The sequence below is a fragment of the Phytophthora sojae genome (assembly GCF_000149755.1).
Source record: "Phytophthora sojae unplaced genomic scaffold PHYSOscaffold_14, whole genome shotgun sequence".
Lineage (NCBI taxonomy): Eukaryota > Oomycota > Peronosporomycetes > Peronosporales > Peronosporaceae > Phytophthora > Phytophthora sojae.
In genome coordinates this window covers 1,496,583-1,519,102 of record NW_009258128.1, presented here as the reverse complement: position 1 = coordinate 1,519,102, position 22,520 = coordinate 1,496,583, and the positions used below count along the sequence as shown (strand labels likewise).

Below are 22,520 nucleotides of genomic sequence, written 5' to 3'. Positions count from 1 at the left end.
TTCCGATAACTCAGAAGCCGGCGAGCGCTCTCCCAAGCACCTCGCATGCGATCCGACCGCCACTGATGATCGCGCCAGCGTTGCGCCAGCAGCTGCAAACAGTGCTGACACTACGGTCGAGCCTGCCGCCGGCGCTAACACTGTCATGGACGTGGTCGCTGCAGATGCCGAAGCCACTAACACTCCCCCGCCATTGCCCGTCTTCACCGTCGCCGACTTGAACCCCGAAATTCGAGCTCCGTGGTCTTTCATTGGCCGGATCCTCGCCCGGAGCCCTGTTCGTACGTTTAAGTCGTGGCGTGCGTCTGGGAGGCTGTTTCGCGCTCATTTCACCGACCGGGACGGCGCTACTTTGCGCGTGACTGTGTTCAACGAAGGTGCCGAAAGGTTTTTCGACGTGCTCTCTCCAGGGGCGGTTTGCTCGTTCTCTAATGGGCGCATCAAGACCGCAAATTCCGTGTTCGCGCCGCCGAGTTCACCTGTCGAGCTCTCGTTCGGGGGTGACGCTAATATCCACCGAGTTACCGATGGCCCCGACTATCCAGAGCCTGCTTTTGCCTACATCCGACTCGCTGACTTGCCTGCTGCAGATCCTGCTGCTACTCCTACCGTCTCCGGAATAGTCGTCGACGTGGGGCCTCTCAGAGACATTACGACTCGCGCGGGCCGCAAGACTTTGAAGCGCGAATTCCTGTTGGTTGATGACTCCAATGTCGAGGTGGTATGCACAGCGTGGGGACAAGACGCCGACGAACTCCAAGATTCTCTACAGGGCCATCCTATTCTCATTCAAAACGGCCAAATCTCCGATTACATGAATTTCCGCTCCGTCAATATTGGGGTCCGGTCTACCCTGCTCCACCAACCTGCGACTTCCCGGTCTGCCGACTTACAGCGCTGGTTTGCCGGGCTTCCAGCCGGCCACGCCTTCACCTCCATGCACGCGTAGGAACCACAGCTACCGACTCTCTACCTTTCCATTCCTTCCAGCATTGCTATTAATTCACAATTCAATGGATCCGCTTTATGATTGATTTTCCTTCCTGCTAAACAAAGCGCACTACCAGCCCAATCCTCTAGTTTTATTAATGTCAAACAAGCGGTGGTAGCTTAAAAAAAGTGCTAGCTTTCGTTGGACGATACTACAATATTTTGTTTTCTAAGTAAGCATTACCGGCTGATACTTTGCATCTACAGTTTTAAAGCAAATTTTCGACCGAGGTTGGTAGAAGAAATTAATTAGCAAGCCTTCGCGGAGCCCTAATTTACGCTTTACTGTACGGAGTTAATCCTGTGCCGAATACGCAACTCATTTGGGATGACCTATCGGCCAGTATCACAAACCTTAATTATTTATCGTTGAGAGCGGCTCCAACTGGTGTGATCTTCGCTTTGCTGTTGTTGCCGGAGATTTTAGTGGGCTTGCCCCATCTGCAGCTGTACTGCCCCGATAGACGCCGTTGCTGGTTAAACGCCGGTAGTTAGGCGTGCTGCAGCTCGAGGCACCCTGACGAGCTTGTGTAAGAGTCGATTGCCCAGCAGCACTCAATTTCCCGCCAAGCCTGGGACCTTCTTCCGTTGAACCCTCGGGAGCTGTCTCAGGACGGAGTTTTGGTAGCTCGTCCCCACAGGATGCCAGGGTGTTGTGACTCGCTGGAGTCGGTGTGACAGCGCGTCTACCTGCGAGCTCGTAGTCCACGTTAACCCGCACCTTCTCTGGTTTCGGGTCCGCCAGCAGTTGGAACCACCCTAGCACTGCGTCCGAGCTGCACACTCGCGGGGGAGCAAGAGTCGAGCTCGGTCCTGCTTGAGTTTGCTTCTTTGGCGATACCACAGATGAACTTGCCCCCAGCAACTTCCCCCCCGACTTGCCCAGTTGCGAGCCTTTTCGACGACTCGCACTCTCATCATCACTTGCATCCGAGTACGAATCCTCGCCCTGGTCTTCCTCTTGCTCGCCCGGAGATAGCGTCCTTACGGTCAACGCGCTGTCAACGCGAATCGCTGTGGTTCGACTACTCCCCACTTCGATCTCAGGCCATGATGCGAGGTCGGTGATAAGCACTTTGGTCCAGTCGGGGGGAGCCCCGCGTTGTTCGATGGCTCGGTTCGTAGTCCGCAGCAGTGACACCGGTTCAATTACGATAGGCGGAGGGTTGGCGACGGCATACAGATTCGTTGAGACATTGAGAAGCAAATCGTGCTGGTTCGAGTCGGCCAGAGCTGCGATGGCGGCAACGATTCCCTCCTGGACCACTTTATTCACGTGCGGTTCGTCCCAGTCGGCAGCGCTAGCGGTCGCAGCGGCCGTAGCTGCTGCTGGGTCGGCATTGCTGGGTGGTTGCGCTGGAACAGGCGGAGGTGACTGCGTCGAAAGTGCCTGAAGTGCCAATGCGCACACGTGGCGCTGGAAGGGTAGCACCGCATTCGTGCCAAGCCTCAGAAGAACTTTCACTCCGTCATTCTTGATAAGCTGGCGCTTGCTCCGACGCAATCGCGCGAGGTTATAAAGCGCCACCACCACGTGCTCGCGTGTTTGCGGGCTGGTGGACTGCGAGAGCGTCAGGACGATAGGCACCAACGCTGTCTGCGAGGTCAGTCTCTGGCTACGCACGTCCTCCGCCTTGCTCGAAGTTGTTTGAGCAATGTCACTGTCAATCGAAGGAGGACCTGCTACTGACGATGTAGGCGGAGCTTCTTGGCGTGACAAATTGCGGATCACGACCATGCAATGCAGAGCGAACATCTCACCGCGCACACCTATGAGGCCCTTGAACGGTGCACGTGCATCGCTGGCATTGGTCGCACACAGCAGCGCGAGTGCGTCCAGAGCGCCGTCACGCAGCATGCCATCATGACACCGCGGATGGATGGACAGACTGCTCAAGGACGTGACGATATTCATACAGGCCGCGTTCTCTTCAGCTCGTGTCGTCGACCCATCCATTGCTCCTTTGGCGATTGCCACCAGAGCTCGAACAATTCCATCCTTTACGAGTCGTTCTTCGTACAACAACTCACCAGCATTAGTGGCGGCAGACCCAATGTTGAGCTTAGCGAGAGAGCAGATCATATCTGTAGCCACGCGCAGAGTTGGCCCCTCGGGAGCCATCGCAGGACTCGTGAGAAGTGCTGCTAAAGTCGGGAGTCCATTACATGCGATGAACTTGCGCTGGTTTAACTCCAGAGAGAAGAGGTTGCGCAGTGCAAAGACACAGGCGCAATTGGTCTCGACGCAGATTGAGGCTGGCGTCGACGACCCACCCCCTGTAGGTGTCGACCCCGTTTTGGTCTTCCCACCTTTCATTGCATCGTTGATGACGCTCACAACAGCTGAGGCAGCGTCGTTCGTCATGACTTGCACTGCGACAGAAGACGCCGTGAGGTTCGCGAGGGTCTTCGCTGCATATTTCCGCACGTCTCTGCTTTCCGACTTGAGCTCGGCCACCAGGATTCCTAGCACGTTGCTCTCATCGTGAACAAGAATCTCCGCGACGCGGGAGTCTGTAGCGCACGACAGATTGTATAGCACATTGGCGACGTACAGCTTCATCTCTGGGTCACGCACTTTGGCCAGGTTCTTCAGAACGCCCAACGCACCCTCCTGAAGCATCTGCAGCTCGACATGCTTGGCCGTACTCACCCCTTCAGAGTCCTTGGTCTCATCTCCATTGCCGATCGAGCCGCTGACACTAGCGCTACTGCTGAGAGTACAGGAAGCACTCGAGAGATTGCTGAAGATCCCGACCATAAGCCGCTTCATGGTCTTGTTCAAGTCCGCTTGGTACATCTTGGCTAGAATGCGCACGAGCTCCATCTCCAGAAGTTGCGTCGTCTTCTTGGGGTCCAGAGAAATATTGTACAGGGCTCGCAGCGCCAAGTCACGGATCGAATCACTCTCAAGTCGTGCGAGTTTCAGCAATGCATAGAGGACGCCGTCTCGCATGAGTTGGTCGCGTGCATCTTCGTGAGTGAGCAGGTTGAACAGCGCCTTTGCACAGATCCCCTTGGTCTGAGGACTATTGACTCGAAGCAGCGTAATGACGATGAAGTCGTCCACAGTTGCATCGCGCCACACTCGAGGCAGGGGCTTCCCTTTTGCTGGCGTTGGCCGCTCAGCCGCCAAGTTACACAATGCAATCGCCGCGCAAACCTGCGCCTCATGAATACCCGTCCGCATAACCATGTTCAGCGCAGGTGGGATGTCAGCGTGCTCAGCCAGAAGTCTCGGACCTTGCGGCACTGCCAGAGCCACCTTGGCGATTGTCAGCGCAGTTCGTCGCGCGGTCCGCTGCTGCAGAGCGACCGTCGACTTGGACAACCGCGAGTTCTTGGAAGCGGACTGCGTGGCAAGAAGTAGCAGGCACGCGAAAAACGCCGGCGCATCCACCGGGCCGGGTCCGAAGCCTGCGGGCACACTGCTGCCACTACAGATCTCATGCATCTTGTACACTATCTGAGACGCAGCGTACTGAGCCTTGATAATACTTCGGTCCGTCAGCGCATCGCGTGGTCGCTGGTCTGCAGCCGAGGCGATCAAAAAGTGTTGGATGGCATCGAGAACTCCGTCATCAAGAAGCGAAGGGCGCCTGGCAGTATGGGAGGCGAGGTGGGCAAGCGTGGCCAAACAGTCCAACCAGAGTGAGTATATCGTGGCCGGTGCCTCGGCTGAGCTTGGTTTCTGCAGGACGCGCACAAGTAGACCCACTGCACCCTCGTAGTAAAGCAACTCGTGGTTCTCCGATCGCGACGACAAGTGGTGCAAGAAGCTAATGCAGACCCCGCAGAGCTCAGCATTTGCCAGATTTCTTGATGCAAAGGCCAACATGGTCGGAACGGCGCCTACTTGATCGTTCGCCTCTTTCCCGTCGAAGCGCTTTTGAGTAGCCTCCGCCAGTCGAGTCTTCATTCCCGGATCTTTGGCAAGCCCTAGCATCGCGTACACGCAGGCCTTTTGAATCTCCTTGCTGCTGTTGCTAGCACTCGGTGCTGCGGTTTCTTCGTTGCGGATGAGATCCAGGAAGGCAGGAACTACGCCGGCGTCGACCAGCGCCTGGAAGTTGGCAGGATGCAGAAGGAGGTTGCTCAGCGCCGTCACACAGTCCAGTTTGAGCAGCAACGCAGCAACCCGTTTGTCGCTTTGGTTGTCTGTTGCGCCTTCACTTTGATGCTGCGCTTCGGTGATTGCCGAGCCAGGCAGATCGGGAGCATGCAACAAACCCAGGAAAATGGGCACAGCTCCGTCCTGTACCAGCGTCGGGCGGCAGCGATCGTCCAATGCCAGATTTGCAAGAGCCACAACCACGAACTTCTCCGTTTCAGGGTCGATACTTGCACGCTGGGTCGAGACTGAAACAGACATGCGACGACCACCACTACTTGGAGCTACATGGCTATCATCATCGCTGTAATCGTCGTCTTGGTCGTCGTAGCCATCCTTTCGGAGAATATTCAGCAGCTTCGGGATAAAGCAGGCATTGCGAATGCGAACTTGAAGTCGGGGATTGCAGCAGAGCATCGCGATGGCGTTGACACAGTTCTTGCGGACCATGCACAGGAGGGATGTCACGACTGCCTCCCCTTCGATACTATCCGTGTCTGCTTTAGTTGTCCCCTGCATTTGCCGTAGCTCCGCCCCCACGTTAGTGAGAATATCCGACAAAATGTTCAGCACGCTGTTCTTCGTCAATGCGTCCTGGTTCGTCTTCACTGCCGCCAAGTTGCACAGTGTGCATGTGATGGTCTCCAAGAGCGTGAGCTGCAATGGCGGTCGAATCGCCACCGCTGCCAGCACTTCCAAGGCAGCAACCGCTCCTTCATCCACAATTACTCCGCGTGTCGTGGGGAGTATCGAGAGGTTCAAGATTGCCTGGGCGCAAATCTTTCGCGTCGCAGTGTCCCCGTGTCGAGCCAAACCAACGACGGTGCTTAACAGAGCGTCGCATGTGACGGCGCGCGGTACGTCGGACAGGTTCACGAGCGCTAAGACACAGAGCAGCTTCACGTCGTTCGGTGTAGCAACGCACGACGTCATGGCGGTGGGGACCGTAGCCATGATCTGGGAGAGCGCAGTCACAACACCTTCGTGCACCATGGCGAAGTGATGCGCCTCGTCGATCGTGAAGCGAAGCAGCGCACGGGCACACAGAGCCTTCACAGTTGGGTGGGGAGTGTGGACGAGATCCAGGAGGGCCGCAATGACGTTCTCGTCCATCATTTTCGCGTACAAATCCCTAGTGGCCTGGGAAGGAGCCATCGCCATCGAAGCCGAAGAAGACGACTGAGTCTGCGCCTTCTTCATTGGAGTTAGCAGCGGCGATATCGGGACAAGGACGTAATGCGTGAGGTTCAGAATCGCCGCGGCAGCGTACAACCGGATCGCGGGATCGTCCTGCTTGAGTAAACCTGAAAGCGTCGCGAGCGCTCCCTCACGCAGAAGCTGAGCCTCGTAGCCCTTGTGACACGAAATGCTGTACAGACCCTCGACCGACTTGAGCTTCATGTCCTTGGTCAGAAGTGTCGTGTTCACGGCGCCAGTGAGGATGGGGGACAACGTCACCGCTGGCATCTGATTGAGCTCTCTTTCCGCCTCTTTGTCACTCGGTGCCGGGACGCCAGCGCTTTTGTGCTTGCTGCTGGCATCGGATCCCAGCAGAAGGCGGTTCAGTGGGGTGGGCGCTGACGCCGACGTTGTAAGGAGGTCTTGACAGGGATTGTGGCTTTCAGACTGGAAACGGGACTTGTCGATTCTTGACAAGTAGATCAGCCCTTCGTCATAGTCGCCGCGTTGGTAAAACAGATCCCCACCGAAGTTTTTCTTCTTGGCGACAGCCACGACTTGCTCCCGATCGTTATCACCGCCATTCTGGTCACCTTCTGCACTCCCATTCACGTTCCCACCTCCAAAAAAGGTCGTGAGGTCTCGAAGTTTCCCGGGACTGCCATCATCAGCCCCGCCCAGTGTCTTGCTACGGTACTTGTCCTGTGCTTCTTGTCGGCGCTTCTTGTTAGCTGCCTCGCTCTTAATATGCTGCAGCAGGGCTCGAACGAGGTCGTCTTTGTCCGGATGATCACGCCAAAACCCGCGCTGTCGGTGCAGTTTCCAGTGCTTGACGAGCTCCTTCAGCTCCTCGAGGCGAATGGGCGAGTTGTGCGGGTCTCGGTTGCGCGGAAAGAGGTTGTACTTGATGAGGTACACGCGAAGCCCGTCGATCTCCTGGTCACGCCGCAGCGCTGCCAGCCGCTGCTCCATATTCACAGCGCATTTGGGCGGGTTGATTGTCATGGGTGCTCACTCCGCGCAGGCGGCAAAGCTCGAAGTGCTGGCTGCATTCTGGACGGCGATGCTATTTATGCCAAGGCGCTTGGCCGTTGCTGCTTCATGACAAAATTGGGCTATGATATCACAAGGAACCAGAAGATTATCCTGCTAGTGGGTCTCGCACGTACCGAGTTGCACAGCTCCAGTCCATGCCACCTACACGAACGCAGTTGTGAGAACCACACACAGGGAGTCAATTGTTCATCTTGCCTTGCATTTAGAGGCTAGCTACAACTCCCGCTCGCTCGCGCTTGCGGTTAGTGCTTTTTCTTGCGAGGCTTGGGAGACGGCGTCAAGTCCACGACGTAGAAGAGCTTCTCGGACATGTGATACGACCGTTTGTCTCCATCGTCGTACGCGACGAAGTGCTCGTACGTATCCTCGTTGAACTGCTGCACAGTACCTTCGTACCACTTGTCCTTGGCCCATTTCACGCGCACGCGTTTGCCGACAAGTCGTTGCGGGTTATCGTCGCTGTCGTAGAAGGTTTCGACGACAGCCTCGGGGTCCAAGATGCTTCGGATCCGCGGCAGCAGCTTCGTGGTGGAGCGGTCGATCGCCTTGATGAGTCCCGAGCTTGTGACGCTTACATTCACCCACGATGAGGTGCTGTTAGGCTTCACCAGGACGGTCTTGCGCTGCTGCAGATACCCCTCAGCTCCGCGGTGCGCCATGAGCCACTTCTCCATCCACCCGCAGCTCTGGCGATTGTCTCGTAGCCATTGAGTTACCCCACTGTGCCGCTTGGCAAGCCTCGCAAGCATGTCGAGGGATGTCTCGGTGGCCTTATAATACCGCTGTTGCGAGGCCATTACTGCAACTAGCTTCGTGAGGCTGTCCGTGAGGCGCTCCACAGCCAAAGAATCTCGAATCTTCAGCAGCGTATTCAGCGTTCGGAAATACGGCTTGACATCATGATGGTCCTCTTTCTCGATTCCATGCATGATCGTTTCCACGAAGGCCCCAGTGACACGTCGACTCTCCCAGCACAAATGACTCACAATCTGCTCCAGCGGCTTCGTCTCTTTGGTGTAGTGGTTGGCGCGCTGCGTGAGCAAGGTGATAAAGCGCTCGTTAAGCAGTACGTCGTGGTCCGCCGGCGTCAGATCCACGTGATCATGGGCCATATTAGACGGCAAAATCAACGGATGTGCGTCGTCTGCCTTGACATCCATTGCAGGGGGTAAGCTGCAGCGAATAAGCACCGACAGCAGCTTCAGAATCGTAACGCTGAGGTCAATGCGCTTCAGAATCTGTTTTGGCTTGTGCTTTTTCAACTGCAACAGGAGCAGCGGCTGCGTACTTCCGAGGCCAGTGAGTAGCGCTACAATCGCACCGACAACACTGTTCACCACGAGGAAAGATCCTTCGTTGCGTCCCGTCTGCACAAAGTCATACATCGTGAGGAAGTACTGGTGATGATGCTGGACAGGAACCGACAGCAACGCTGGCATCAGCTGGATCAGGAAGAACATGAACTCGAAAGATGCAGGCAGTTGCTTCTTCCCGTCACGAGTTGATTGCTGTGCATCTTCATCCGCCTCCTCCTCGAATTCCGTGTTTGATGTAGTCACGATGGCTTCCGAGAGTACGTTTGCCATCAACTCTCGAACCTCACGATGCTCGTTAAAAACGAGTAATTCGAGGAGCAGCGACTCATTCGCGCTCATGGTCGCTAGGAACCAGCGGCAGCCACCAATGTCAGAATGGTAGAGCGATTGAAGGATGAGGCGCCATTCCAAGACCTTGCTCACGTCTCCACCTTGCCACAGAGTGCCGAATACGAACTTGGTCGCCACTTGCAAGGCTTCAAATTGCACTTCAACGGGCTCGAAGCGCGGCATAACAGCCATATTCTTGGCATTTTCTAGCCCCACGAGGCAAGACCTGAGGAGATTGTACGTGAACTTGAGGCACCGGGTGTCGTACAAATACCGTTTCCGCCAGAATAAGCGGTTCTCCATCGCTATAAGCTTGCGAATCGGTTCAGGCGCGATTACCTGAGTCATATTCCGCAGATGTGCTAGCCGGGCTGCAGCACGCCTCATGAGTCTTGAGCAAAATGCCGCCACAAGCACAGCGCTAGCGAATTTGACACAGGGGGCGTCTTCATCGGTGACAATACGCACCTCGGGGGATACTCGAGCGTAAAATAGCATAAAGCTGCTACGGTTCTTCATCTTGGTCGGCATCGGAGAACCTTCCTCGGGCGATGATCCACTGGCTGAACCTTGGCGAGCGCGCGTCTTGTCCTCACCACCAAAACATTCCTCTGGAATTTGAGCAGGATCAAATGGGGTGACGAAAGTGTCGTTGAACTCGTACCACTGGTTCTTGTCGCGTGGCACTTGCTGGTCTCGCAAAAATGAGTAATAGTGGCCTGAATTGGCCGTGCCAAGATGAACCACAGTTCCCACCAGCTCATATTGCGAGTACTCCGGCGCTGTCGTTCTACCATCATCCGCATTATCAGAAGATGTACTCAAACGAACGTCGTGACTGGTTGAGCCATCGTCCGCTGATGAAACCGATCTTTTTCTCTTCTCTTGCTGCCCTTCCTTGGTGTACGGATACATGTCCAGCTCGGTGGGGAATTCAAAGCGGTCATGAAGCTTGATTTGCTGCATCTTCTCGAAGTCGAACTCGAAGCGCTTTAGGTGAATAATCAGATATGCGGGTAGCTTCGAAATCGAGATCCGCTTGTGCGTTTCCAGTGTCACCTTTTCTTCCTCTTCACCATCATTTGCGGCGCTCTCTTCACTTTTTGAGCCACTTCCCTTCTCCCACGTGTAGCTTACCTTTTCGCCTTCCACCCATCCGTCCAGCGACTCTTTCAGGTTCTTTCGGTCGCGAACAGGGACAGATATGAAGTGAAATGGCTCAAAGCGCTCGCTGTAGCGGTCACCCTCTGCAACTAGCTCGTTGCTAAACTCACCGCCGAAAAACGTGTTCAGGATATTCTCGTCACTGGTGTAGTGATCGCCACCTCCAGCACTGATCCCATTCATTTCCGACTCGATTTGTTGGAAGAAGGAGGTGAGAAACTCGCTGGCATCCTGCTGAACATTCACATCCACCGTTTCACCGTCCCACGTTTTCATCGCGCGGGTGAATGGGCGCGGGTTATAGTACGGCTTCGCGCTACCCTCCAAGTGAGCGAACAGCGACTGAAGCTCGTACGTTAAGCTCTTCACTTCGGACTTCTCGCTTCCATTCCCGCTGGATTGAAGGCGCAGAACCTGACGACGGAACCGTGGCATCATGAAGAAGCTTTGGATCGTCGAGTTCAAGTAGCAAGTGCATCCAAGGTTTTTCAGGCCCACGTACTTCCCCCGTTGAAGTAGCTGATCTTTCACCGTCTTTAATCCCTTCCGCTTCGACGTCGAGACCGTTGAGGCCGTAGCAGCAGGCTCTGGAGGACGCTCCAACGTGTGCTGATTTGCCATTTGAGTCAGTAAGAAGCGCAGTCCATCCGTGTTATCAATCGAGAGCTCCGCGAGGAGATCAAATGCGATTCCCCTGCATGAGTCACTTCGACACTTCGGTTGTCGTAGATAGTATTGTGACGAAGAAGATGCCTGGGCACCCATCACCCCGCTTTCACTCCCTCCGCTTCGAGGCTCTCCATTTGTTTGGTTGTCTGGCGTGGCAAAGAGGCACTCATGGAAAAGCTCATTTATGATCCCTTCTTGCTCATGCAGAGTAGGCGCTATAACTTCGCGCAAGCTGCGTCCATCGCACGGGACATCCAGAAGACCATCCGCTAGTACGGCCGGGATCCGTTTGATGATAGCAAGCAGCGTGGACAACTGTCCTTCGAGTAGCGCGTCAGGAGTGGGAGGAAGAAAGTGTTTGGTTGCTGCAGGTCCAGATTGCGCCCATCGCATACTTTTCCGAGAGGCGAGCGACGAAGGGCCAACAGCACCAAGCGCATCATCCTTAATCTCGAAGGCCTTAATTCGACGACACAGGATTCGGCAAGACGGGAGTATTGCGAACTTGGTCAGATCGTCCGCGCTGGTGACAAGCAGAGTAAACACATTGTAGTACTCTTCATCATCCACCGGGCCCGAGTATTCGCCCAATAAGCGCAGGAAAAAGTTGCAGCACGCCACACGGTCCTCCTGCAGTTTGTTTCTAGAGGTGGACAAAGCAGCGATAGCGTTTGCAGCCTCCAACCGGACAGGCTTAAAGCGGATCTCCACCAGACAACGCAACACGATTTCTCCATGACCCGCATAACTCTCCAAAAGCTCGAGTGCGCCTTGCTTTGCCACTAGCGTGCATGTAGCAATGCAAGATAACAGCCGAGTCATCAGATAGGCGTCGCTTGGGATTTCATCGACGTTATCAGGATCCTCGACTTGTGGGCGTGTATACAACGTTAGACAAAGGGGCTGCGTTGACTGCAATTGGTCCTGTCCACTTATTACAGACTGCAACTTGGATGACTCGTCGCTCTGATCGATCAGAGCAGACGAGGAAGCTTTTCCGGATGCTTCATCGATAGTTTGAAGACTGCTCAGTGTTTCAAGAAGCTGATGAATCAATTGCTGAGGGTTTCCTTTCATAACATCCCCATTCTCCTCCGCCAGCTTGGACTCAACCAGCACAAAATGGCGAAGCAGCTTCACAAGCTTGGATAGGCACATCACAGAAAGCGTTCCCTGGGCAACTAGTTCACGAGGGCTTGACGATAGAAAAAAACTTTCAAGCTGCGTTCGGCCACCAAGCTCAAGAAACGAAGCACTCCACGTATTCACGGTCCCGATCAAGCCGTCAATCCCAGCCACACTATTTGCACTACTTGGGTGCGCTCCTTCAGGTTCATCGTCGTTATCGTCACCATCATCGCGCCCATCGCCACAAAGCGCGAATTTCTCCACCAGCTCAAGTTGATACAACAATTTTGGAGGACACTTTGTATCTAGCAAGGTGTTCCACTCAAACGAATTGGGAGCCTTCCGGATCGAGCCATCAATAGCTAGCACACCGTTCAGTGTACGCGTTTGCTTTTCCATCTCCTGATCCGTTGTGAGCAACTTCAGAATCTTCCAGGCTTCGTCGGATATTCCATCATTGTAGGCTAGCAGGTTAAATAGTAGTGCTATCCATGTGTCATTCTGTGCAACCTCCATCTTGATCGCATGCCAGTCACTTTCAGGGCTGCTGTTGTTGCCTGTACCTCCTCCACCAGCAGCGGCGGCAGCAACACCAGCGGCTCCATGGAAGTCGAGAATACTACGGTTCGTGTGGCCACTAGTGTCACTTTCTACCTTCGACAGCATAATTGCCTCCACGTAGCTGGCTTGCTTGGAGCCCCTGCGAGAAGGTGCTGGGGCTGTTTGCGTCAATGACGATCGTCCTGAAGACGAACGTGAAGTTGAAGAGGAGAAAACGCGCGCCTTCTCGAGCGTAAATTTCCCATGCCCCTGAGCCGTCAGTTTAGTCTTTGCCGAATTCACAATTCGAACTCGATCAGCTGGGTGACCTGTGTCCTTGGCGATTCGATCACGCAGCTCGGACACAAGCGACGTTCGCCTCAAATGATACCGGAAAGGTGCTGCAACTCGGCCGCCTTGCGTTCGAACGTAAACCGTGAGCTCTTCAGGGCCATCAAATGTCCCCCCAGCACTGTCGTGTGCTTGCACGACTGATTGGTGAAGGAAAGTGCTCAATAGCACCAACAGACGAAGAACCTCTCGCGTTTTTGAGTCATCAATCGAAGTTTTTGCCTTCTCCTTCAGGCGCCATAGGCATCGTTCGACAAAGTCGGCCCAAACCTCGCGTCGAACGAGTTTAGACCCGACGTGAAGGTGCAGGTATATCAGATAGTTGCTCGCTTGTTGGCTCACGACGTCACTCTCGGCGCGCAAAGCCACATCATATAGCGTCTCGAGGCCTTGCAGGTCCATCGCTTCTACGACGAAAAGGTCAGCTTCCTCCTTGTTGCCGGATACACTTCCGCGAGCAGGAGTAGTTCCGACGACAGCAGTAGAGGAAATACGCCTAGTGCTTGTGTTGACAAACCGAAACAGCCGCTCCAGGGCCCAAAAGGATTCCTTGCTCATCGTCTGCATATCCAAACGTATCTGAGTAGCGCTTCCATTTTGAGCACCAGTGCCAATTAAGGATTGGAAAATTTCACCCACCACTGCTTCAGAAAATCCAGTGTGCCCCGAGTACGCGCGATGAACGAAGTTATTAGGATCCGGAATCACTGTCGTAAACCAAGCAAAAAATACTTCGCGCTCTTCCATCGTGCTATCGGAACCGTTAAAACAGCCCCACAACTCGCGTACAGCTTCGAACGGCAACTTCAGGTCGGATTTGGTGACAACATACCCCAGGAACGACAACCGCTTCTGAATAGCAGCGAGGTGCAACGGTTGCGCCCGGCACTTGACATCGGCTTGAGCAACGTGGTTCTTGATGGCTTCAACAACAACCGACACAATACTGTGCGCATTGTTCAATTCTTTAAGGAGCTCGCTCGACGTCGTGGGTGGCGAATTCGCCCTGGTCAGTGACAGTGTCGAAGCTGACGAACTACCGCCATAGCCATCAACAATCCGCTGAATTAAGCTCATAGACGTCTCCACTAGTGTTCCGGATTTGATGTTCTCGGCACACTTTCGCAGGTAGTCGCTTAGTAGTTGCTGCTGCTCTTTTCCTGACGTGGAAGAGGATGATCCTGCGGAAATCCACAGCTTTTGCACGTAATTCAGCGAGTCGGCTAAGGCCGCCTCCACCTCAGCTCGCATTGCCCCACGTAGCACTGAACTGTTGTTCGCTCCATTTTCATGCGGGGCTTCCGTTTGAAGGATTGCATTCCAGTACAAGGTACAGCACAAGCCTACCACTTTGTTCAGAACCTCCAAATCTTTTTGAGCGCTTGCACTCAGTTTGTTTCTCGACCCAGACGCAGCGCTTACAAGCGACGTTAGCGACATCTTGAAGCCGCCGGTTTCAGCATCAACCACAAGCTTCGATGCGATCATAATGACACGCTTAATAAAATTCACGACCAGCTCGTCATAGTCACTGATAGGCACTTGGGTCAGCAGCATCACGACAACATCCATCAGATCGGCTGAAAGCACCCCGCAAAGCGAGATCAAAATGTCGAAGACCGTTTTCCTGCCCGAGCGCAGCTGGCTCAGTGCTGTTTTCCACATCAACACAATATGTTTTTCCGTCAAGAGGCCGTGAGCTGCGACGAACCCAAATATCTTTTTCGAGCGCTTGAGAATTTCCAGGTGAGTCCCTCCTTGGATGGAGTACTTGGCACAGCTCTCACGGTCTCCTAGTATGACCTCCAGGATATCTGACGCTGTCAACCACTCCACAATATACTTTGAGCGCAACCATTTCGTTACTGGCTGCTCGCCCGCTGAGTCCGTTGAAGCTGGGGTCGCACTCGAAGCACTTAACGATGTCGTAGTACTGACAGCCTGCGAAGAACTGCGCCTCAACGTCAAGCTTGCCTTCTTCTGCAGAGCATCTTTTCGCTGCGCCATCGAAATCAAATCATTGATGCGAGAAATACCCAGCAGGCGTTGGGACAAGTAGGGGCAGCAAATAAACTTTTTCGAGAGATCCAAGTGAAAAACTTCAATCGCCTCGGCAAACTCCACATCGCACAACGAGGCTGCTCCATCGGTAGCGGTCGACTCATCAATATCCGACTCTGCACTGCGGCCTCCAAGCAAAAGACCATCGCGGCAAAGCGTATCCAAAACGCCCACTATCTGATCAATCAGTCCATCGTCGTCCTTCAGTTCCTCCCCACTCATACGCCGAAGCCGCGAAAATGTAGCGTTCAGAAACTCCCGAAAGAAATCCTCCGTTTGAACTTCGGTGGTAGACCGACGACGACTCGTAGACGAACTCCGACGTCGCTTTTGCTGGGTTAGACAGGGTTTTGCTTCATTCATGATAGTGCAATACAGCAGCACTTCCGTCAACTCGATCTCTGTGTCCGCAAGACGCTGAAGGATGAGGCGAAAACCTCCTGCTTGCACGAAAAGGTCCACGTTGTCGATGTAGTAAAACGAGCGGCACGGGTGGCGAGTCGGGATCGCAGCCAGTGCATCCGGGCTCACCAGGTACGACGTGTACACCAGACGCTGATACTTTGCGGCCGTGTAGCTTCCCGGGTACTTGATGTAGAAGAACATGCACGAGTTGTGGCCGTTGAGGATCATCCGCAGCAGCGACAGCATGTAGACCATCACGTCGCCTGCGTCGTTCCCGAGCATGCACGCGACGACGTTCTTGAGCACGTGCTGATGAAACGCGTTCATCTCTTCGGCGAGATCGCTCGACAGGAACGTGCACAAGAGTGACTTCTCGATGAACGGGATGAGGTACCGTGCTAAGTACGCCTTCTGCTTCTCTCGGTCGTAGAAGTACTTGTCGAACTGCTCGCGAGCCTGCTGCAGGTCCTTCATGTTGGCGTTCCACATACTGCCCTGCTTGCGCGGGAAAGGGTAGGCCGGCGACATGTACACGTTCGTGTGCGTGCCCAGCTTGGCCACCCGGTTGCGGCACGTGGAGCGCGACAGGAACTCGTCGCGCCCCTTCTTCCACGTCGGGATATGCACGCGGATCTCGGAGGCCGAGTGCTGCAAGATCTGCGCCACGCTCCACTTGTTGGACGACAGGTCCTTGACGTCGATCCAGTTGCCCGCCTTCTGGTTCAGGATGGACCACTTGGAGCCCGTAAAGTCCTCGCTGCCGAGCCTCCGGAAGCACAGGTACGTCCGCAGCTCCTCTGTCAGCAGCAATAACCCAGTATCAGCACTACTGCAAAGCAACCACCAAGCTCACACTACTGCTGCGCACTTACTGCCCGCGTCGTCGGCGCTCAGCAGCGGCTCGTCGAGCCACTCGAAGCCCTCGGGGACGTCCTTGAGGTCGCGCACCACGCGGATCTCCTTGAGCGGCATGGGCTGCTTGGCCTGGGCCGAGGGCGACGCTGGCGGCTGGAAGGGCGTGGCCTGGTACCAGAGGAAGCGGCCCTTCTGGCGGTCCACCGACTTGTCCAGCTTGGTCCACGTGGCGTCCTCGCTCGGCTCCTTGTCCCCCCCGATGCGCAGCTGCGTGATGGCCAGCGCCGCGCCCTCGGGGCCGTCGGACGCGGCCGAGGGCGTCGGCGGCGGCGGCGACTCCGAGAGCTTGTACCAGAGATACGTGTGGGGCGACACCTCGGCGGCCGCGCCCTCGGCGGTCGTCACGCGGTGGAAGCTGCCGCCCGCCGCCAGTGCGTTGCCGTACGTCACCTCCAGCGCGCCCACGAACTCGTAGTGCATGGCGGCCTCGCGTCCGGATGCAGAGTGATTGTCGCCTCGGCGCTCGGCTCCTCCTTCTGCGCGTGAAGTTGAATGTGGGGGATCTCACAACGGCCGGTCGCGGTCTGTGATTGGTGGATTGGGGGCGGCTATAACCGGCGGGGTACGGTACTGCAGTTGAAGTGCTGCTGGCGATCGCATGCAGGTTGTCATCATTGCTGTGCAGAGTCCATTTTATAGTGTTAAGTAGCATGGGTTGTGCTGTGTCGGACGACGTGTCTATCTACGTATACTTACCTAGCTCCAGAGCGGCAGCAGCGAGTGCGCGCCGCAGAACCAGCGGTCGCACTTGTAGAACGACTCGCGGTCGAACCGCGCCTGGCACGCGCTCTCGTCGGGCAGCGCTCTGGACGGACACGGACTCGTCAGGTGCAGCGTCGGCGGGTTCTGGTACACGGCCTCGCCCTCCGTCATGAACAGGTCCAGCGCCTTGACGCGGTTGGCCACGAGATGCCGCTCCCGCACGAGCTCCATCCCTGCGCGGCGGATCCGGTCGATCTCGGGCCAGTTGCGAGCGTCGTTCACCCACCAGATGATCGCCTCCGGGTCCCGCCGATCGAAGCCCACGTAGTGCTCGCCCTCATTCATACCCAGCGCCGCGAGCAGTGGCGCCACGTCGCGGTTCACGGCCAGCAGCGCGCCCGTCGACGGGATCTCGAAGATCTTGGCGATGACGTACTGGAAGATCAGCGTCGTGGTGATGGCCGTGCGGTACGAGCGCAGGTAGGACGCGTAAATCGCCGACTGGTTGTCGGCTACGTAGTAGCCTGAGTGCTGATACAAGTCCATGACACCCCGGTGCTCCTGCTGGTAGGTGCCCAGCCAGTGGCGCAGCGGATACCAGTTCGAGCCCAGCTTGCCCGACAGGATAATCTTGTTGATCGGGTACTCGTTGAAGGAGGCGTTCACGAAGTCCGGGCCGGACGAGTGCGGCAGCCAGACCGTCAATGGCAGGTCGCGCTCGTTCACCGAGTCGGTAATCTTGGCAAAGTAGTCGTCCATGAAGTACGTGTAGGTACCCACGAGCACGTCCACCTTCGTCAGGATCTCGTCCCGCAGCGTGATCGGGTTGAACTGGTCGTAGTAGTGCAAGTCGTCGTTCCACACGGCAATGATCGTGCCCAGCGCGCGCAGCTCGTGGAAGTACGCCTGGTACTCCTGCAGCAGCGCCATCGGGTAGTAGAACGAGTTCAGGCAGAAGAGCATGACGCTCGGGGCGCGCTTGCGGTCCATGTCGTAGATGACCTTCATGGGGTTCTTGGACGTGTCGAGGTCCTCCCACCCGTGCTCGCCCTTGAGCTCCTCAAAGAGCGACAAGAAGGAGCGAAGCACGTAGCCCTTCCAATGCGAGGTGCAGCCCACCAGGAACTTGCGCCCGTTGGTGTGCTTCCTGCGCTCGGCCACCCAGGCCTTCACCTCTCTCGGATTCAAGGCGGAGGCCGGGAAGAGCTTCCCGTCGGGCCTGCCGGTCCCGTCCTTGAGCGTCTGCATGTCCACGTCCATCTCGTGGTAGAAGCCCAGCTGCCCGTTGTCGCCCCGCTGCGGCACGAAGTAGCCGCTGAACCGCAGACGCCCCACCGCCTCCAGCGCCAGCAGTGCTGAGCCCGCGGCCACCACCAGCGCCAGCACGCCCAGCAGCAGCGCGCACTTCCACGCGGAGCGGCGCGTCAGCAGCAGCCGCGAGCGCGTGGTGCCCCAGAGCTTCTTGAGCCAATCCGCGTGGCCGACCCGCCTCCGCCGCTTGCCCTGCTTGTCGTTGTCGTCGTCGCCCCCCGCGCTCTTGCCCGCCTTGGCCCTGTGCGCGCGGGAGGACACGACCGGGAGCAACATCTTGCTGCTGCCGTTGCTGCCCCCCGTCAGCCGCACCTCCAGCATCTCCTCCAGCTCCTCGCGCGGGTCCCCGTCGGACGTCCGCGAGCCGCCGCTGCCCACGCGCTCGCGCATGATCCCGCCGCGGTCGATCGAGTCCCTTGAGCTCCAGGAGCTCCGATGCCTAGTGGCGTCGCGTAACACAGACAACAATTCGTTAAAACTCTGTCAGTGACCTCCCTCCTATTGGCTAATATAAAGTTATCCATTATGAACCAATCACGGTGCATTTAAGTTTCTATTATAGCCAATCAATCGACGTCAATGCTTAGTGCACAACGGTTATTGCAGCCTGAGCCCATGCAGGCGCTGACGCGGGAACTGGCGGCGCAGATCGCGGCCGACCACCCGGCGCTGCAGAGCCTCAACCTGTCGAGCAATGCGCTGGCGGACGTGCGCCACCTGCAGCTGGTGCCGCGCTCGCTGACGCAGCTGGACCTGGGCGCCAACCGCCTGGCCGCGCTGCCGCCGGAGCTGGGCGCGTGGCTGCCGAATCTGCGGCTGCTGCGGCTGCGCGGCAACGCGCTCGAGTCGCTGCGTCCGCTGAGCGCGTGCCTCAGACTGCAGACGCTGGACGCGGGCGCCAACCGCGTGGCGCTGCTGAGCGAGCTGCGCTTCCTGCAGCCGCTGGCGCAGCTGCGGCACCTTGCGCTGGACGGGAACCCGCTCGCCCACTCCGCCGCGTACCGACGCGAGGTGCTGACTATGCTGCCGCAGCTGGAGACGCTGGACGGTCGGGAGGTCACGGCGGCCGAACGGCTCTACGCTAAGTTGCAGCTCAAGACGCAGCCCAGCGGCAGGACGGCGTCGCCCGCTGCATCACCGGCGCCGTCCCCGACGCGACTCCTGACGCCCGAAAGTCTCCAGAGAAATGCTGGAGGGAAGAAGGAGGTGCCCGCAACAGCTGATGAATTGAGATTTGAGGTGGATGGAGGGGTGATCAAGAGAGAGGAGGAGGAGAACAGAGAGGAGTGGAGGAGACAGCGCAGTAGTGAAGTTGGTGGTGGCCTGACGAGGCTTCCCGTGCCGGATACGACGGAGAGGCAGCCTTCCCCGCTGCTACTGGCATCGACAGAGCTGCCAGCAAAACCTGCGTCGGTGTTATCAACCTCTGACAGATCGGAGATGTATTGTCCTTCCAGGAGGCGGGAGCACGTGGACAACATCAGAGTCCGCCAGAACGACACTTACGTTACACGAGACTCCGGGGTTATCTTTGAGAGCAAGCCTCTGAAGACTCACGCTGCATTGGCGAGTTTGGAAACAAGGGAGACCCTGTTGCAGAGTCGTGTGGATGCGTTGGAGGCGATCATGGCGGTGCAGGACAAGACGATGAAGAACGCGCTTGCTCGCTTTGGAGACCGGGGTGGGGGCTCGCACGTTTCTTTGACTGTGAAAAATGGCAATTGTGTTACACCGACTGTGGAAGCGGCAGCGACGGTCTACACTCAGTTGCTAGCCGCCTGGCGTGAAAGGTGCGTCGCGCTCATGGTACAGGCGCGAGCGAGCGAGCTTGCTCACGAGGCTAATTCTCACGAATACCGGCAACGAGAGGCTCGGATTTGTGAAGAACTTGCAAATTGTGAAGAAAAGCTGGAAGTGTGGCAGCAGCGCGCTGCCGATTTTGAGGCTCAGCGAGACTTGGAGGTTGTAGCAGCCCGTCAAGCGGAAGACCGGCGAGTCCAGGCCGCTGCGAAGGCAGTACAGGCAGTGCGAAGCTTGGCTCAGGAGCGTGAAAGTCTGCAGCATTTGTCCCAAACTGTGGTTCGATTTACAGGGGGTCTGGTTCGTGATAAAGTGGAGCAACTCCATAGCAGTTCGTCAAGATTAGAAGCTCTAGAGCGGAGGCTCCTGTTCGCGAAAGAGCGGATTGAGCTGGCAGCTACTCTGGTAAAACACCGAGAAGTGCGGCTGCGCAATAGCGAAGCTGCTATGGAAGCTGAGCGACGAGTGTGGGCGCATCAGCTGGAGCAGATGCGCAACGGAGCGCTGCAAAACGACGAGTCAAAGCAGGAGAACAATGGAGACAGTGCGAATGTAGCGGCACCTTCGAATACTAATGGGAAGATTTTGAGGCCGGCGACGGAGACGGCTCTGCGGGCCCTTTTTCACCGTCTAGACGCCTATGATACTGGTCTGGTACGCTCGCAGACGCTGCTTCAAGCCCTACGACGAGGCGATCCAGGAGTGCTGAGTGCCGTGGGAGGCCCCAAGAGGTTGTCGAAGCTTGTGTCTCATGTGGAGACCGCCCTCCGGAAGTTGTCACTCGGCGGTGATGCAACGTCTACTATCACATGGGGTGAATTTCTGCTGTTTTTCATCCCTGAAAGCTCCGTGACGTTGTCGGAGGTCTTGCAGGGCACTGGTGGCGCGGATGATGGGGCAACACGTAGGCTTGATCACGTCGATGGTCCGTGTGCCTTATGCACTGCAGTTAGAACAAACGACCTGCCAGCTTTACCACTCTCCCTCCCCGTTCACACGAGTGGTCTAGAGAAGGCGGAAGGTGAACCAAAATCGCCAAAGAGACGCAAAGAGCGGAGGGCTTTGGAAACGCTTAGTCACGCAGAACTGGTGCAACAGAATGCAGCTTTGCTGGCCGATCGGGAGCGTCTTCGGCGAATAGTGGCGCGCGATGCGCATGACCTTCGAGATCAACTGCGGGCTATTCGTCGAGAGTGGGAAGCCAAGACTGGTGAACTCGTTTACCAAAAAGACAGGCTTCAGCGCGAGCTCAGCGAGAGGGAAGTGGGGCTTCAATCCACGCAAAAGCGTTGCGACGAGATTGAAGCGTCCCGTGACGAAGCTCTGTTGGAGATCCAGAGACTGCGCGATCAGCTTTCTTCGCAGAAGCAAGAGTTCCAGCAACGTAAACAGAAGCTAGAGGCTAAGCATGCTGAGCGGCTACAGCACGAACAGGAAATCTGGCAGGCGGAGATCCAAGACGCTCGGTTGGCCCATTCTCTGCTTCAGAGCGACCACAGCAAGCAGCAGGTCTGCATCCGACAGCTCGAACGAGACTTATCCCGGCAGAAGGAAGCGCTGCTCGCTCACGAAACGGAGCGTGTGGCAAATCTCGAGGACAAAGTGCGCAGGCGTGAGGCGGAATTGACACGGCTGAGGCGTGAACGAAACACTATCCTTAGCTCCCTCCGTGAACAGGAGCAAAAGCTGGCCGTGGCGACCAAACCGGTCGAGCCTACGCCTACAGAGTCCACGGGTACGCAGACAGAAGATGCACGGCCAGCGAAACAGAGCACAGTGGCGACGCAGACAACTGTGATATCGACAGCTACAGGCGATCGCAAGCAAGGGCGGGATGAAGGTCGCGGTGGTAGGATGAGCATCAACGAAATCTCGGCCCCGAACTCTATAGATGAGCAGCACGAGGTCCAGCATGTCAAGCCTCCGCCTCGTTCAACTGGCGTTGCAGTGACTCGCATCTCTCCTGAGGATGTAAATATGAGGCTGCAGAAGTTGCAATCGCTCACTGAAAGCTTGCTCGCGGACTAGAGGGATAAAACTGCTTGTAGAGCAGCGAATATTGTTATGAACTATGAACTAACGAATACAGGATAATACAGCCCCTGCAGCCGACCTAAACGACGTAGTTCTTACCTGCCACCATCTTGGTCTTGGGGTCTTTCTTCGGTCGGCGCAGCGACGACGGTGGGGCTAACACACTCGCCTTGCCCTGCTGGCTCTTTGCCCAGGAGTAGAACATGACGCCACTCACGACGATGAGCGTGGCGACGCCGCGCTTGGTGTCGAAGCACTGCGACTCCTGCTGGCTGCAGTACAGCATCGAGCTGATCACGAACACGCACACAGCGCGCAGACTCTGCATGATTCCAGTGGTGACGGCGCCGCTCGAGCCCAGCATCACGAAGTACGTGAGCCCGTGGGCCAGCTGCGACAGCGTGTACGCCACGAGAGCCGACACGATGTAAGTGGTGTTGCCGTTGGCCTCAGCAATG

General features: G+C 56.5%; 8 protein-coding genes across 8 annotated transcripts; 3 read left to right on the top strand and 5 right to left on the bottom strand.

The window, feature by feature from the left end:
• Nucleotides 1–241: 241 nt before the first annotated feature.
• PHYSODRAFT_380579 (hypothetical protein) lies at nucleotides 242–445 on the top strand (the record flags this gene model as incomplete). The annotated part of the gene is made up of 1 exon (XM_009540157.1): nucleotides 242–445. A coding segment is annotated over one exon (204 nt), but the record flags the coding sequence as incomplete, so codon positions are not given.
• A 1,036-nt stretch (nucleotides 446–1,481) lies between these two features.
• On the bottom strand, nucleotides 1,482–7,285 carry PHYSODRAFT_341804 (hypothetical protein; the record flags this gene model as incomplete). Its single annotated transcript, XM_009540156.1, has 2 exons — nucleotides 1,482–1,507; nucleotides 1,570–7,285. The coding sequence occupies 2 exons, from the start codon at nucleotides 7,283–7,285 to the stop codon at nucleotides 1,482–1,484; spliced, it is 5,742 nt and encodes a 1,913-aa protein (XP_009538451.1).
• Nucleotides 7,286–7,578: 293 nt separating this feature from the next.
• Nucleotides 7,579–15,627, bottom strand: PHYSODRAFT_531869 (hypothetical protein; the record flags this gene model as incomplete). Its single annotated transcript, XM_009540155.1, has 4 exons — nucleotides 7,579–11,746; nucleotides 11,801–12,137; nucleotides 12,189–14,785; nucleotides 14,909–15,627. 4 exons carry the CDS (start codon nucleotides 15,625–15,627, stop codon nucleotides 7,579–7,581), a joined length of 7,821 nt encoding a protein of 2,606 aa, XP_009538450.1.
• A 522-nt stretch (nucleotides 15,628–16,149) lies between these two features.
• On the bottom strand, nucleotides 16,150–16,635 carry PHYSODRAFT_531936 (hypothetical protein; the record flags this gene model as incomplete). The annotated part of the gene is made up of 1 exon (XM_009540154.1): nucleotides 16,150–16,635. One exon carries the CDS (start codon nucleotides 16,633–16,635, stop codon nucleotides 16,150–16,152), a length of 486 nt encoding a protein of 161 aa, XP_009538449.1.
• Nucleotides 16,636–16,911: 276 nt separating this feature from the next.
• Nucleotides 16,912–17,676, bottom strand: PHYSODRAFT_532358 (hypothetical protein; the record flags this gene model as incomplete). Its single annotated transcript, XM_009540153.1, has 1 exon — nucleotides 16,912–17,676. The coding sequence occupies one exon, from the start codon at nucleotides 17,674–17,676 to the stop codon at nucleotides 16,912–16,914; it is 765 nt and encodes a 254-aa protein (XP_009538448.1).
• Nucleotides 17,677–17,714: 38 nt separating this feature from the next.
• On the bottom strand, nucleotides 17,715–18,504 carry PHYSODRAFT_531392 (hypothetical protein; the record flags this gene model as incomplete). Its single annotated transcript, XM_009540152.1, has 2 exons — nucleotides 17,715–17,823; nucleotides 17,861–18,504. The coding sequence occupies 2 exons, from the start codon at nucleotides 18,502–18,504 to the stop codon at nucleotides 17,715–17,717; spliced, it is 753 nt and encodes a 250-aa protein (XP_009538447.1).
• Nucleotides 18,505–18,807: 303 nt separating this feature from the next.
• On the top strand, nucleotides 18,808–19,221 carry PHYSODRAFT_531088 (hypothetical protein; the record flags this gene model as incomplete). Its single annotated transcript, XM_009540151.1, has 1 exon — nucleotides 18,808–19,221. A coding segment is annotated over one exon (414 nt), but the record flags the coding sequence as incomplete, so codon positions are not given.
• Nucleotides 19,222–19,875: 654 nt separating this feature from the next.
• On the top strand, nucleotides 19,876–22,056 carry PHYSODRAFT_531239 (hypothetical protein; the record flags this gene model as incomplete). The annotated part of the gene is made up of 3 exons (XM_009540150.1): nucleotides 19,876–20,885; nucleotides 20,937–21,018; nucleotides 21,082–22,056. The coding sequence occupies 3 exons, from the start codon at nucleotides 19,876–19,878 to the stop codon at nucleotides 22,054–22,056; spliced, it is 2,067 nt and encodes a 688-aa protein (XP_009538445.1).
• Nucleotides 22,057–22,520: the final 464 nt, after the last annotated feature.